The sequence below is a fragment of the Anas platyrhynchos genome, chromosome 3 (genome assembly GCF_047663525.1).
Source record: "Anas platyrhynchos isolate ZD024472 breed Pekin duck chromosome 3, IASCAAS_PekinDuck_T2T, whole genome shotgun sequence".
NCBI lineage: Eukaryota > Metazoa > Chordata > Aves > Anseriformes > Anatidae > Anas > Anas platyrhynchos.
The window spans coordinates 49,592,017-49,605,706 of record NC_092589.1 but is presented as its reverse complement, the minus strand read 5'-3'; the positions used below and the strand labels follow the sequence as shown (position 1 = coordinate 49,605,706).

The 13,690-nt window shown below is 34.2% G+C and overlaps 1 protein-coding gene across 3 annotated transcripts in view; it reads right to left on the bottom strand.

The window, feature by feature from the left end:
• Positions 1-13,690, bottom strand: part of PRKN (parkin RBR E3 ubiquitin protein ligase) — a 765,547-nt gene that overhangs the window by 516,929 nt on the left and 234,928 nt on the right. For all 3 annotated transcript variants that reach the window (XM_072035883.1, XM_038177503.2, XM_038177504.2), the window contains exon 3: positions 5,852-6,092. In XM_072035883.1, coding sequence (XP_071891984.1) covers positions 5,852-6,092 — 241 coding nt within the window. The remainder of the gene's footprint in view (positions 1-5,851; positions 6,093-13,690) is intronic.

The following is a 13,690-nucleotide window of genomic DNA, read 5'->3' as shown; positions in this document are numbered from 1 at the left end:
TGTATACTGACAGAAAATTTAGGATATATGTTCTAACAGTTAAATTGTTTTGTATATGTAACGACTGCATGGTGCTAATTATTAACAATGTGCTGGAGATAACCAAAATGAGTAGTTAATGCATGGACTCTCTAAAGTTTTCTTTTAAAGTTTAAAATTTGCCTTATTTATCAGTCTTCTAAATACTCCATCACAGTGATTTCTGCTCAGTTTCAACTGAATTGTACATACAGTATACTCACCCAGTGTGTAATGAAGACAAATGCAGCCATGCTTCCCAGAAAGTATTTGTCAAAATCAGGACTAGTACATTATTGCTGAGTTAGTACTTTGTTCCGCTTTTCTAAAATAAGTAAATTAGTTCCTTTCCTTTTCAGGATATAGATTGATCCTCAAATTGATTTTGCATTTCATATTTAAAAGTTTGTAAAACAATGCATTTTAAAAACTCTGAATCAAATGTAGACCAAATCACAATATACAGCATAATGCATTTTCATTTCCATCAAAAGTGGCTTAATCCTAATACAAAAGTAAACTCTAAGAGCACCAAATCTGAAAATACTATAGTAACCTAAATAGTTACTTAAAAGTGCCTACTGAAACAATACGTTGGTTTTAATGAAATAATTTATTGCTTTTTCTTGTACAGCAATATGAATCTTATTCATATGAATGTCTGTCTAAAGAACTACACTAAGAACCATGTCACCACCTTTAAATGGTGCATTAATATTTCAAGATATTTAAGAGAGGTTGGTGTACATACTCTGATCACTTGTTTTTAGAATAAGATTTGGATAACTCTGGAATAAAAAGGACCAAATTACACAATGCAAATTCAACAGTGCCCTCCTCAAACTATTGATTTACAATACCATAGATCTAAAGTACATTTAATTCATTAGATTATTTTATAATTAATCCATGAATGATTTGTACAAAGATGCCATGGGAAAAAAATCTTTACACTGACTAATTTCCCACTTAAAAATGCAGCTAAATGAAAGCAGAGAAATGTGAGGAATATTTTTATTTTTTTCTAAAGGAAGAGTAAATTTGTAGACATTTAGTTTTCTGACACAGCAAAGCAGAATTAGGTCATGGGAAAGTAAGTTCATTGTTGTACTTGTCTTAGTTTTGTCTAGTTCAGTTGCTAAATGCTTACAGAGCTCCATGTCTGAGAGTATCAATACAGATGCTCTTGCGGTGCTGGAGGCCATTTTGGATGGATCAGCGCTCACATTTTGATGGCAATCTCAGAAAGAGGATAAGAAAAAGCTGCAATTGTACTTCTACGGGTATTCAGTCTAATGCCAATGGGGAGGTGGAGATGTACATTTTAGAAAAAAATGTTAAGTAATTTTAAAATACTTCAGGAGCTCATTTACTTCAAACAAACCAGACAAAAAAAATCTTATCCACTTAGGCTTTTTAATTAAAAGAATCATAATAAAAAATAATATCAATTGCAGAGCACAGAAATGTCAGTGTACTATCAACAGAGTACTATTTAAAAAGTGTTCATATACTGTCAGCAATACCCTCAGTTATTTATTTATTTATTTTTATTTCATCAGAGCTTTTCTTGGAAGTACGCACAGTTCTTACTACCCAAACCCTAAGTTCTATATTTTCCTTCTAAAAGCTTCTGCCTGTGTCTTTCACATAATGGATTTTACATAGACCTGAAAACAGTTTGTCACTTCATGTTTTTAAATAATAACAACACTGAGGTTTTGCTAATGACTTTTACCTGCCCTAACTTGTATTTGTATTATATGCGAGGACAGCTGTTTTTAACCAATGTTAAGTTTTGGCAAAGCATTTTTCTAACTAGATGGAAGAGAATCAATTGCTCTTTTTGCTAGAATTTACAGCTTGGCCCACCTAAGTCAATATATACCAGTAGCTTATTTACTCTTCTGTGAAAAGAGGAAACATAAGGGGACAGAGAAGAATTGCATGCAAGTATTTTTAAAAGGCTAGCTAAAGAACACCAGCATATGCTAGGGAACAGACCAGATAAGTGGTATTTAAAAGTTGTAAAGAGAAAGAGCTGAATAATGACAAGCACATTTAATGGTCCAGACAAACTAATAAAGCTGTTTATAATGGAATAACACAGGAATTAAGTAGATAACAACATCAGTATAAGTTTACAGAAAACAAATGTTGTCAGACTAATTTGTTTTTGTTTGTTTGTTTGTTTTTGAGGTCAAAAGTTTGCTTGACATAAATAAATAAATAAAATGCCTGTATTTATTTTTAAATGGTCAAATATGGAGAATTCATTATAAGCCAGGATAATTTGCATCAGTGGTTAATTTCCTGGCAACTTAAAATGTGTGTTATTTATATTAAGCGGCTTTCAGTTTCAGAGAAAGCTTAAACCCACAAATGTCTTCTAAGATCAAAGATTTCCCTGCCATCAGATCTTCACTCCCATGCATGTCACATGATTATACCATGTAATCAGGACCTGCCCTTTTGTATTTTTCTTGTGACTCTTCCCTTGAACCATTTAACAGGTTTTTTTTTTTCAGCAGCTTTCCCGAAGTTTACACATCAAAACGGTGCATTGTATTCCAGTTGTAGCAATTCAAGTGCCAGAAGCAGAGGTAAAACATACTTCCCACTCCACCCAGAGTTTCCTGTTTATACACCCAAACATCGCATTTGTTTCTTGGACCCATGATCATGATGCATGCCTATATTCAGCTGATGAGCCCTTATGTTTTTCAGATTCAATGTTTCTCAGGCCACCCTGTTCATTTATTTACAGACATGCAACTATTATGGATTTTTTTATTTTTTGCTCATATCTTGTTTATCAAAGCACTGTGTCTGAGATACAGGGCAGATTCTAAATTAGGTGAGGGTGAAGTAGGATGAAAGTCCTGTCCTGAGATTTTTTTGCATGCTTGTTAGAAATCATGCAAGATTTTATTCAGCAGACGGAAAAAAAAATGCACTGCTATTACCTTTGTCTGAAAAGAGAGAAAGCATGGAAATCCTTGATTATTTATATCCATTTTTATATTATTTAATAATATAAAAATACAATATTTATAAGATGGTTCTCCAGGCAAATCAAGGTTTGCTTTCATTACTCACCACTAAGATGAGGGGCGAGCAGGGAAGAGGATGTCCTGTTGTGTTCTCAGATAATGACCCTTATCTGAGACAGGATGCCAGGCTATAAGGGCTTTTGTCTGATCAAATGCAGCAGTTTATAGTACATAAGTGCCTATACTACATAAGTGTACTTACATAATAGCAGTACAATAAGAATTCTCTCTCCTGGATTCTCTGATACAGTTCTACAATTTGAACTCCATGTATTCAAATACCTGAAAAATACTATTTTTTTCACACAAAAGCTGAAAAAAAAAGCTTCTAAGAGAAGCTTTTATTATGCAAAAGTTATGCAAGAAACTTTGTCTTTGTAATTCAAAGGTGGGCAAAATAAAACAAAAGCAAGGCAAGGGTTGTAGTGTCAGAATCCTGTGGTAACAAACATAAATACCTTAGACTTCTGAAATAGATGTGGCCTCTTACCAGTTACTGCTACAAGTAAAAAATAGTTGTGCAGCTTGTTAGACTAAATAATAATCAATTAATCAATCCTTTGCCTCTAAACTGTGGGTTTAAATTTGCCCTCCATTCATTGTGTGTGATCTATCACACACAGAAAAAGATAATGCTTGGTTTTACTGGATAGGTTTCTATTTTAGGTAAATCACTGCAACAGCCATCCACCTTCTAAAAGAATAGCTTTATAAGTATCATTGAAAGTGGCAGTGGTGGCATATGCAGCCCTCAGCCACTCATTTCCACGACTGTTACTCATCACAGTTGTGTCAAGACAAATATTTGCTACACAGTAAAGTTGACTGAAAAACTGGTGATTTATTTTATTTTATTTTATTTTATTTTACTTTATTTTTCTTTATGGATCATTTTAAACTTAGACTAGTCCTTATCTCAATTAATTTTATGACTACAAACTAACCCACGCCAAGTCCTGGTAACAACAAAACCATAAAAATCCTCCATATTGAACAAAAGTGGTAGAGCAGAGCAGAGGCAAGGCCAAGTATTCATTGTGAGTGTCATAACAAGCCAAGGAGAAGATAACAGGCCTTTAAAAAATACTTGTTACTAATATCCTTCCAGGCACAACTGTCGGTCATTATAGGTGGCTCTTTGTTTTCTTTTCTTTTTTTTTTTTTTTTTTCCCAGTATCACAAAAAAAACTGTTTAACTTAATCAGAGATAAAACTAGTCAACATATACTCTACAAATTATTTTTTTTCCCACAGCTGTCATTCTGCTATGAAAATATTTGCTGCAACAGAAGATGCCTATCAGTTGGAACTTCTCTTCACCAAATTTGTAAAGTCCAGGAAAAATGTACTACATTAGCAAATTTTAAAATGCCTTACACCTATATAAAATATTCTGTAAAGTCAAGCATAATTATTAAGTGTAAATATAATGTACTGTAGTGAAAAAATAAATAAGTAGCATTAAGAATCTCACACATTTGCCTTGACTTAGATGGTAGGCCCAACCTGAAACTCTGTCCCCAGCTTACCAGATTTAAATTGGAATGCAGTCCTTTTATCTCATTATTCATGCAGAATGTGAGATATGGATCATTAAGCTGGGCACTAATTTGTTCGTAAACTGCATTCATTCATCATTACTTGGCAGTGAGAGGCTGATCAAGTCAGTTGTGGAGCACTTCTCTGACCCTCCCATGAATTGTATATTTTCTGCATGAGTTACTTAAAAAATTCTCTAAAAATTATTTTAATAGTTTTAGCAGCTGTTATGTTAAGCATGACTATTTTTGTGTTGAGTTTAGTCACAGAGATATCTCTGTGTCATATTTACAGATTATCTTTCCTTCTCTGGACCTATGTTTGGTATTATCTTCCACATCACATATAAGGGGTATTTTGTATATTGTTCTTTCCAAAAAGACATCTTTGATGGACTACTACCACAAATCACCAGAGCCTAGTATTCCATAGAATGATGTTTCTTCATTGGGGACAACACATTTTTCAGTAAGCGTTAGTCAGACTGTGTGTGTAGGAGGGCGTTACTCTGGGAAGATCGAAGTAGTAGCTAGGATATTCTTATATTTCCTTCTGACTGGGACACATCTCTCCAAAAAAATTTTAAATATTACAGCACAATCCATTTATGACACTTAACTTGTGCCTCAGATGATTGCTCACAATGAAGAAAAAATATGCTTCATAATAATTTGGTGGGCGAAGAACTACTCAAATCCACAGTATGAATCATCATCATATTTTGTGCCAGCTATGTTTTTATAAATAGGAAGCCCATTGTATAGAAATATTTTTTATAAAGTGTATGGGAATGAAAACATTACAACAGATTGGGAATTAAACACATTTCCAGTGTAAAAGTTGCCCAATATTCTAGTTACAGAAACTTCTGTTATGGAGATCTTAGAGGGACTATTTTTGCTTGCTCATAGACCTCTTTTTTGCTTGTTTTTGTTTGTGTGTGTGTGGTTTGTTTTTTCTTCCAGCTTATTTGTAAAAATATTAGCATATTACAAGTTAGAGCCAGGAACAACACAAGAAATCACTGAGTTTATCCACTAAGCAAAATTATTTTGCTAGAAGAAGCATCAGATGCTTATCACCTCTTAATATAACTGCTTTTAAAAAAAAAAAGCAAAAAAAAAAAAAAAGCTAAAAGCCATATGTTATGCTTTTTCTTCTGTAGTATACAAGTGTTCACACTAAGAAGAAACTTACAAATTTGGGTCTGTGTATTGAAAAGTACCAAAGTGCTGATTTACCTGACTTTTCAGGGGGAAGAGAAATGCTGGGCTTTGTAGTATCCAGTATAACAGCCAACCCTGCAGACAGTGATGGGAGGATGCTAGAACTGAGATCTACGCGAGTTAGACTTTCAGATTCTCTTTCCAAGGTCTTTAGAATGCCTCCAGCATGCTTATTTTCTGCTTCATCATTCTTCTGACTGCTCTTCTGTGGACTCTGAACAATATGAACGATACTCTGTTGGGTCAGGTCACAATTCTGCAACACAAAACCAAAACCCCAATAATTAATAAAATAAACAATTATGGCATAAGGGACAAAATCCCTCTATCTCCGACTTGTTATTTGTTAAATGGTCTCTAAGCCTTTTTGTGTAGAATTTCAGTGTGCAGTAATGGAGTTTAAAGGAAAGTGACAAGTGTAAATTGCTAGAATTAGGATCACTTGCATTGGCAAAAGGGTCACAACACTTACAAAAATTCTAAACATTTAACAAGGAAATGGTGGACCAGAGCCAACAGCTCTAAATAAGTCTGGTTTATTGGCACAAAGTAAAAACTCCAGAGAGAACACTATTAAATCAAGTGCTAAGTGTATTCAACACATAGAATGCATTTGTACAGATAATGCTCATACAAAGTCTTCATATAGTAATTTAGGGTCAATTTGACAATCACAAAGAGTTCATGACCAAGGTTCTCCAAAGCGTCTTTGTAAACAGAAACAGGGATGATGATGCTGCTGATGAAAACCGATACCTATTTCTTTTCTTTAATGTAATTTTCAATCTAAGTCTGTGTTTAGATGTCTTGTTTGCTCCAGTCTTTTCTGGTAAAATAACAGGATCAATAAATATTAGCCCAATTGGCCATATACACAAGTATTTCTTCATTCTCAGTTCTCATCAGAGAGAGACTTACGGGGAGGGACTATTTATCAGGGAGTATAGTGATCAGGGAGTAATGCCTTTAAACTAAAAAAAAATAAAACGTAGGTTTCAATTAGATATAAGTAAAAAATTCTTTACTCAGATAGTGGTGAGACACTGGAAGAGGTTGCCCAGAAAAGTTGTGGATATGTTCAAGATCAGGCTGGACGGGGCTCTGAGCAAACCTGGTCTAGTGGGAGGTGTCCTTACCCCTGGAAGGGGGTTGGAATGAGACGATCTTTAAGGTCCCTTCCCACCCAAACCATTCCATGCTTCTATGATTCTGACTCTTAGTCAATCCTTAGAGATCTTATGTCTTAGAAAAAAGCAAGCTGAATATGGATTCTATGAAAAGTTTATTTATGATAAGTCAGGATAGAAGTCATATTTAGCTTGGTGTTTTCCGAACACGGAATAGGAATGCAAAATGTTACATTAGAACTAGCAATTGCAGAGCTTTCAGTTGACCTATAATTAATGAGGGCCTTTCAAGAAGGACTTGCATTGATCCTTCCACAGCACATCTTGCAGCAAAAATTATTCTATTTTGGGTGATACCTCCTGGTGATCCAAACCTAATTTTCCACTGTGATGAGTGAACCACATATAATGTCAACCTACACAGAAATAAGCTTGAAATTCCCTCAAGAAAATACATTTCTAACTGTTCTCAGCATCGTTAGGTTGGTGATTTCTCCAATGAAACATCAAGAAAGATAACAGAATACATTCTGGAGGAACAGAAAGAAAAAAATTGAAGCATTTGTCTACATATCTAGAAAATAATTTTGGTTCTTTTTAATAGTTTGTATTTGCAATTATTACATTCACATTGAATTGCAAAAGATTCCTCTACAGACATTTTAGTGCTGTTTATAGCTTTCTGTCCCACCTTCTCTTCCATCACTTTTTATCTCCTGGTCACATAATTTCTGTTTACTGGTTTTATTTCACACGGTCTAGTATGTTATTACTCCATGCTTCCCTCTCTACTTCTTCATTCTTATGTAATGCAGTTCTACAAGGTGAAAATCTGTTTTTTAACTTGAATTTTCAATAAGATACTCTTCCCTTAGTGAAGCAGTAGTCAGCCAGTAGAGATTTTTCAGAGCAAGGACTCTGCAGATAATATTCAAGTAAAGTAGCTGTTAGATTTAAATATTATGTTGACATTAAAGGTCTCCTTTATGTACAACTTGTTGTCTCTAACATTTTCATAATATCCACTTAAGATATAGCCACTTAGATTTACTTTATCACAAAATTTATTTTTTGTGTTAATAAATTTTATTTATTAACACAAAATCAAAACTCCATTGTCACTCTAAAATTCTCCAACACAGAATACTGCATAATATTAGAGTATGGAAATTAATAACCTATGATAAATTAATAATTAAATTAATAACCTAAGAGAATGAGGAGCTCCAAAGTAGTTTGTTCAGTTACAACTGGAAATACAAAGGGAAATAGGTAAATATAAAACTTGCAACCTTGAAAACCCCTTATCAGCTGTCAGTCAGTCAAACCATGTTCTAATTAGTATCTTTTCTGGCAGTTTAGCTTGCTTAAGCAAAGCCTGTCCTGCCTTTTTCTACTTTTTCTCATTGTCTTTCTTAGTGAGAGAGATCAGGATAAGAATATCACCAAACAGTTGCCAGACATAGGGTGATTAATGCTTTATAGCAGACTACATTTCATGGACAGCAGATGGGCTAGGTCCACAGAATTCAAGCTATTTCTGTAAGTTTTTAGATTTTGCCTTAGGTTACTAATACAACACAAATCTAAGGTATAATTGTTTATGTCAATGTCACTTCCATTTTCTTCATGAATTTGTTTTATGCCTCAGGAAACATTTTTTTCTGAGAATACCTATTATTAATCATTCCAGAGATATTGCCTTAGTTGTTGATACAAATTAATGCCTGCAATCCATACTCTAAAGAAAAATACTGTAAGCATATATTGCAGATTATGATCTACTTCCATAAGACCAAAGGGAGAAGATCCAGAAGTAATGAAACCCCATATTAAGGACTGCGTCTTTGCAGAGGGAGGTTTTTGTCCAACTTGGACAAATGAATTCATAACAGAGGAAAATGAAACTTTTTTTCATCCAAACTATTTTGCTTTCATATTCTTTCTGACTTCTCAAGTTGAATTTCACAAGGCTAAATCAGCACACCCTGAGTGAATAACAAGATATTCTTTGGTGCTGCCAGCTGTGGGCTGACTGTAAAGCCATGGGGGAATACTGAGCTAACTCATGAAAAGGAAAGAGATGACTGTGTTTCAGTAACCCTGAAATCGTCTGGTTCTGACAGATTTCTGCTTGACATCTTTTTGACAACATTCTTTGATAGTAATATCAATGCCAAAGGAAGTATTCTCAATTGAAAAAATACACAGCCCACTAGAGAAGTCATATTACCTTTTCTGAAGTACAATGCATTTTAATTTTGAAATCTTTAATTTGAAGAAATACTAGACAAGAGAATATTTTTAATTTGAAGGTGGATTTGAATTTTAAAAAGCAAATTTCTTCCGGAATTTTGTCCTGAAAATGATATTGAAATATTTTCATTTTATGTTAACCACTAGCGTTTTTAGTTTTGTTCTGTTTTTCCAGTGGAAGATGAACTGAAAAAACAAACAAACAAACAAACAAAAAAAAAAAAAAAAAAAAAAAAAACAGTTCTTCAAGCTCCACTACCTAAAATCCAGTTAAAACTCTTCCTGTTATCTGAGGAGCAACCTCCTTGCCCATGAAACCCTGGGACTGTAGAGTGGAATCAACAAGTTTGCCTAATTCCTGCCTATTTAGATTTAGCAGATAGACTGCCTGATGTTACTCAGCAAGAGATTCACACAAGGCAAATGCTCAAGAAAACTTATTTTAAACTCAAAGGAAAGATCAACAGGAATCAAAATTCTGGCTTTCCAGGTAGGGTTTATCTTAATAGTGCTGCATTTCAGTATCAGCTGAGAAGGTACGGGGAACATTTTTGTCTAATTAAACTGCAGAATGAATAAAATACTAAAAAAAAAAGCTCTCCAGAGTGCTAATAGCACAGCATACCTCTTCAAAGCAATAGGAACGATGTAAAAGTGCAGGGGACACAGCAACTTTATTGGAAAAATCTTTTCCCATGGATAGTGTAAAGAGATTAAACATGACCTTCTAAACATGAAAAAAAAAATATGCATAATGCACATGAAGTTCCTAGAAGACAGAAAAATAAACCCACCAGACCTCACTGTATTGTTGCTGTAACCCTCTCACAACCCAAAGACAAAGACCAAGTCTCAAAGGCAGCAGATATGGAAAGGAAATCTGTGGGAAGGATAAAAATACAATTTATATCCCCCAACCTCAGATCAAATGACTCAAATCTGATGAAAGCAACTGAAAAAAAAAAAAAAATATATATATATATATATATTTCATAGGGAGCAAAAGCTTAAATATTAATGCATTTCAAAATTGAGATTAGGCAAAAAAAAAAAATAAAATACAGATTTAATATTCACAATCTTTTGAGCCATGATGGCCTAAGAAATAGGAAGCAAAATTTGCAAGAAGACTTAACATCTTTTATTTAACTAGTTGATAAAGGAATAAAAACTAAACAAGCTTTTGGGCTCAGAGAACCTTACAGCAGGTCACAGCAAGGGGAAATATGAAGGGAAAAATAATGACTCTATTAAAATAATGTAGCAAATCAACACCCTAATCTGATATTGCCATCTATTTGTGTGAATTCTGTCTGCTGAGTAGCAGTGAACTGAGTATTGCTCCACATAGAGTGGGTGAAAAAAGCCAGTGCACCACTGGGCCTAAATCACACAGACCACTTAGTGTTTAAATTCCAGCAATCTGAAACTACTTACTATTTTATGATGCTATGGAATATATCTATAATTGACTTGAGTTCACCTTTTAAATGTTTTCAGAGTTATACTTCATTGTGCTTGTTTATTATTTAGAATATTGTGGGTGCTAAGCAACGCTTCAAAATAGAAGGAAAAATAGATGTATTGCTCAAAGTACCACATACTCAGATAAATGTAATGAAAAGGCAGAAAACCCTTCACTTAGCAGAATCATAGAATCATAGAATATCCAAGTTGGAAGGGACCCACAAGGATCATCAAGATCAACTCCTGGGTTTCCAAAGGACCACCACCCCCTAAAAAAAAATAATTATCATATTTAGTGACGGATAAAGTGACCCACACTGATGAAGTTTAACGCCTTCAGAATTGTGCTAATTTGACACTGTGAAGACTGTGAAACTTTCATCCTAAAGCACAGACATAACAGCATTAAAAAATAAAATAAAATAAAATAAAATAAAATAAAATAAAATAAAATAAAATAAAATAAAATAAAATAAAATAAAATAAAATAAAATAAAATAAAATACTTCTCATTTAGAAAGACCTAATCTGATGCTAAGGTACTATAATTAAGATATAGAATCTGCTTCTTACTGTTTGAGAATGATGAAGGCAAAATAATTATTTTTGCATAACCAAATCAAGTTTAGTGGAATTCAGGAAAATGCTCCTGTGTAACAAATCGGGGCCATCCTATTACCTTCCAGAAAAATTCAAGTTCTGTAAAGTTGTTACAGTCCTGATTGTGCTTACCAACTGATAATTCAGGATTAGTGCAAACTGCAAGCATAGGAGCAATACTGACATATATTGGTTTCTCTCTCATGTTTTCTCTTCCTGTCGTGGTTTAACCCGGCCGGCAGCTAAACACCACGCAGCCGTTCGCTCACCCTCCCCCCTCCCTCTCTGGGACGGGGGAGAGAAATGGAGAGTGAAGCCCGTGAGTTGAGATAAAGACAGTTTAATAAGACAGGAAAATAATAATAACAAAAATAATAATAACAATAATAATAATAATGATACAATGGTGATAATACGAAAGTAATAGTATGTACAAACAAGTGATGCACAATGCAATTGCTCACCACCCGCTGACCGATGCCCAGCCTAACCCCGAGCAGTCCGGCCCCCTCCCCCCAGCTAGCCACCCCTATATATTGTTTAGCATGACGTCAGATGGTATGGAATACCCCTTTGGCTAGTTTGGGTCACCTGTCCTGGGTCTGTCCCCTCCCAGCTCTTACTGCACCCCCAGCCTGCCCGTTGGCAGGACAGAGCAAAAGGCTGAGATGTCCTTGGCTTAGTATAAGCACTGCTCTGCAACAATTAAAGCATCGGGGTGTTATCAGCACTCTTCTCATCCTAAGCCAAAACACAGCATTCCACCAGCTACTAGGAAGAAAATTAATTCTGTGCTAACTGAAACCAGGACACTTCCCTGAGACTGAACTTTCTGAAGACCTCTGTGAAGACTGTTTCTCTCACATCTGCAAGTGCCAGGTGAATGGAAGAAACTCCATCTAGACTTTGTGAGGAGAGAAAATGGTCCTAAGTCCTGAGGCATTCACTTAAAACCATAAATCATATCGTTGCTTTGAATATCAATGTGGAAAATTCCTCTTCTTGAAGCTTGCTTCTTAGCTTCTCTCAGGTACCTTTGTATGTAGTGTTACACAAAAAAGGGTTAATTCATACACATTTAAAATAAGTTGCATTATTTTAGTGAACATAACAATGCAAGTTGGACAACAGGGAATAGACAGGCAGATAGTGATTTAATACATCTCCCCCAGCTAATTGCCCCTCTGTGTAGCAGGAAGCCTTGATTGGACTTTATAAAACATAAAATCCTTTGACTGACAGCATAAAATAATAGGTCATATACTACAAAGTTTCTGCTCTGAATGACACTCTTTGAAGGGAAGTGCAGGTCTTAAAATTTTATACTGACTAGTTCCTTAACGAGTTAATCATTTGCCAGAAATATTTAACCCATCATTCTTAAACTTCCTCAAACTAAATTTAAAGTTGAATTCCCTCTCTCTTCTGACTTAAGGATCACTTTATGTTTCATTTCTATCTTTCTCATATTGTAAGACACAAAATTTAATGTTAATGTTGTGGCTCAATGGAAGGAACACAGACATAATTCTAGTTAGCAACTTTGCAGGATTATTATATTTTGTACATAACATAGAACCTTCACAATGCTGTACCACTGTTTGCAAAGGGCATTACTATTACCACAACATTATTAATGCCGCAACTATTCTTGAATATAGACCTTCTAGCACAAATTCCCAAATGAAAAAATAATGCTTAAACTAAGTAAAAATATTTTATAGGCAACATTTCAGACAGTTTGCAACATTAAAAATATGCACTAAGTTTACTGTAACTACCTTTAAAGTTCCCGTTAACGATCTGTAAAAGGCATAGAAGGTGGCCAAACTTTTTCATGTTATGTTTAGGAAGCTGTTAGTATCTCAACAATGACATTAAAAACATATCATACCGATACAAAACAGAAAAGAAAAACAGTAAAATGAACACTAAATTCAGGTGACACTTTTCTCCTCAGTAAAGTAGCAATTTTATTTTATTTTTTTTTTGTTCTAGTAATTTCATGTACTGTGTGCTAAAAACAGCAGGTAAAACTGCAATTTATTTTAATATCTGTATAGAAAGTAACTGATCAATGAAAAGTTTATGATACTACATTAAAAATGAATACATTCAAGTTTTTGTGACTGTTTGCTTTCCTCATAAATGCAGTTGATTGAACATCATTATATATTATGTTTAGCAGTGAACTACCTTATAGAACTTTTACTCTGTAAAGGTGTCATCTTCATATGTTACCTACATGTAAATATTAAAATAGGAAGGCTCATTATTTACAAGGCTTAGACAATCTTTTCTATTGCTCTGATTTCTTGTCAGGCCACACCAAAAAAGAATTATCAAGTGTATATTGTAAAATGGTTTCATGAATTACATTTTAGACACTTTTTTTCTGGGTTAA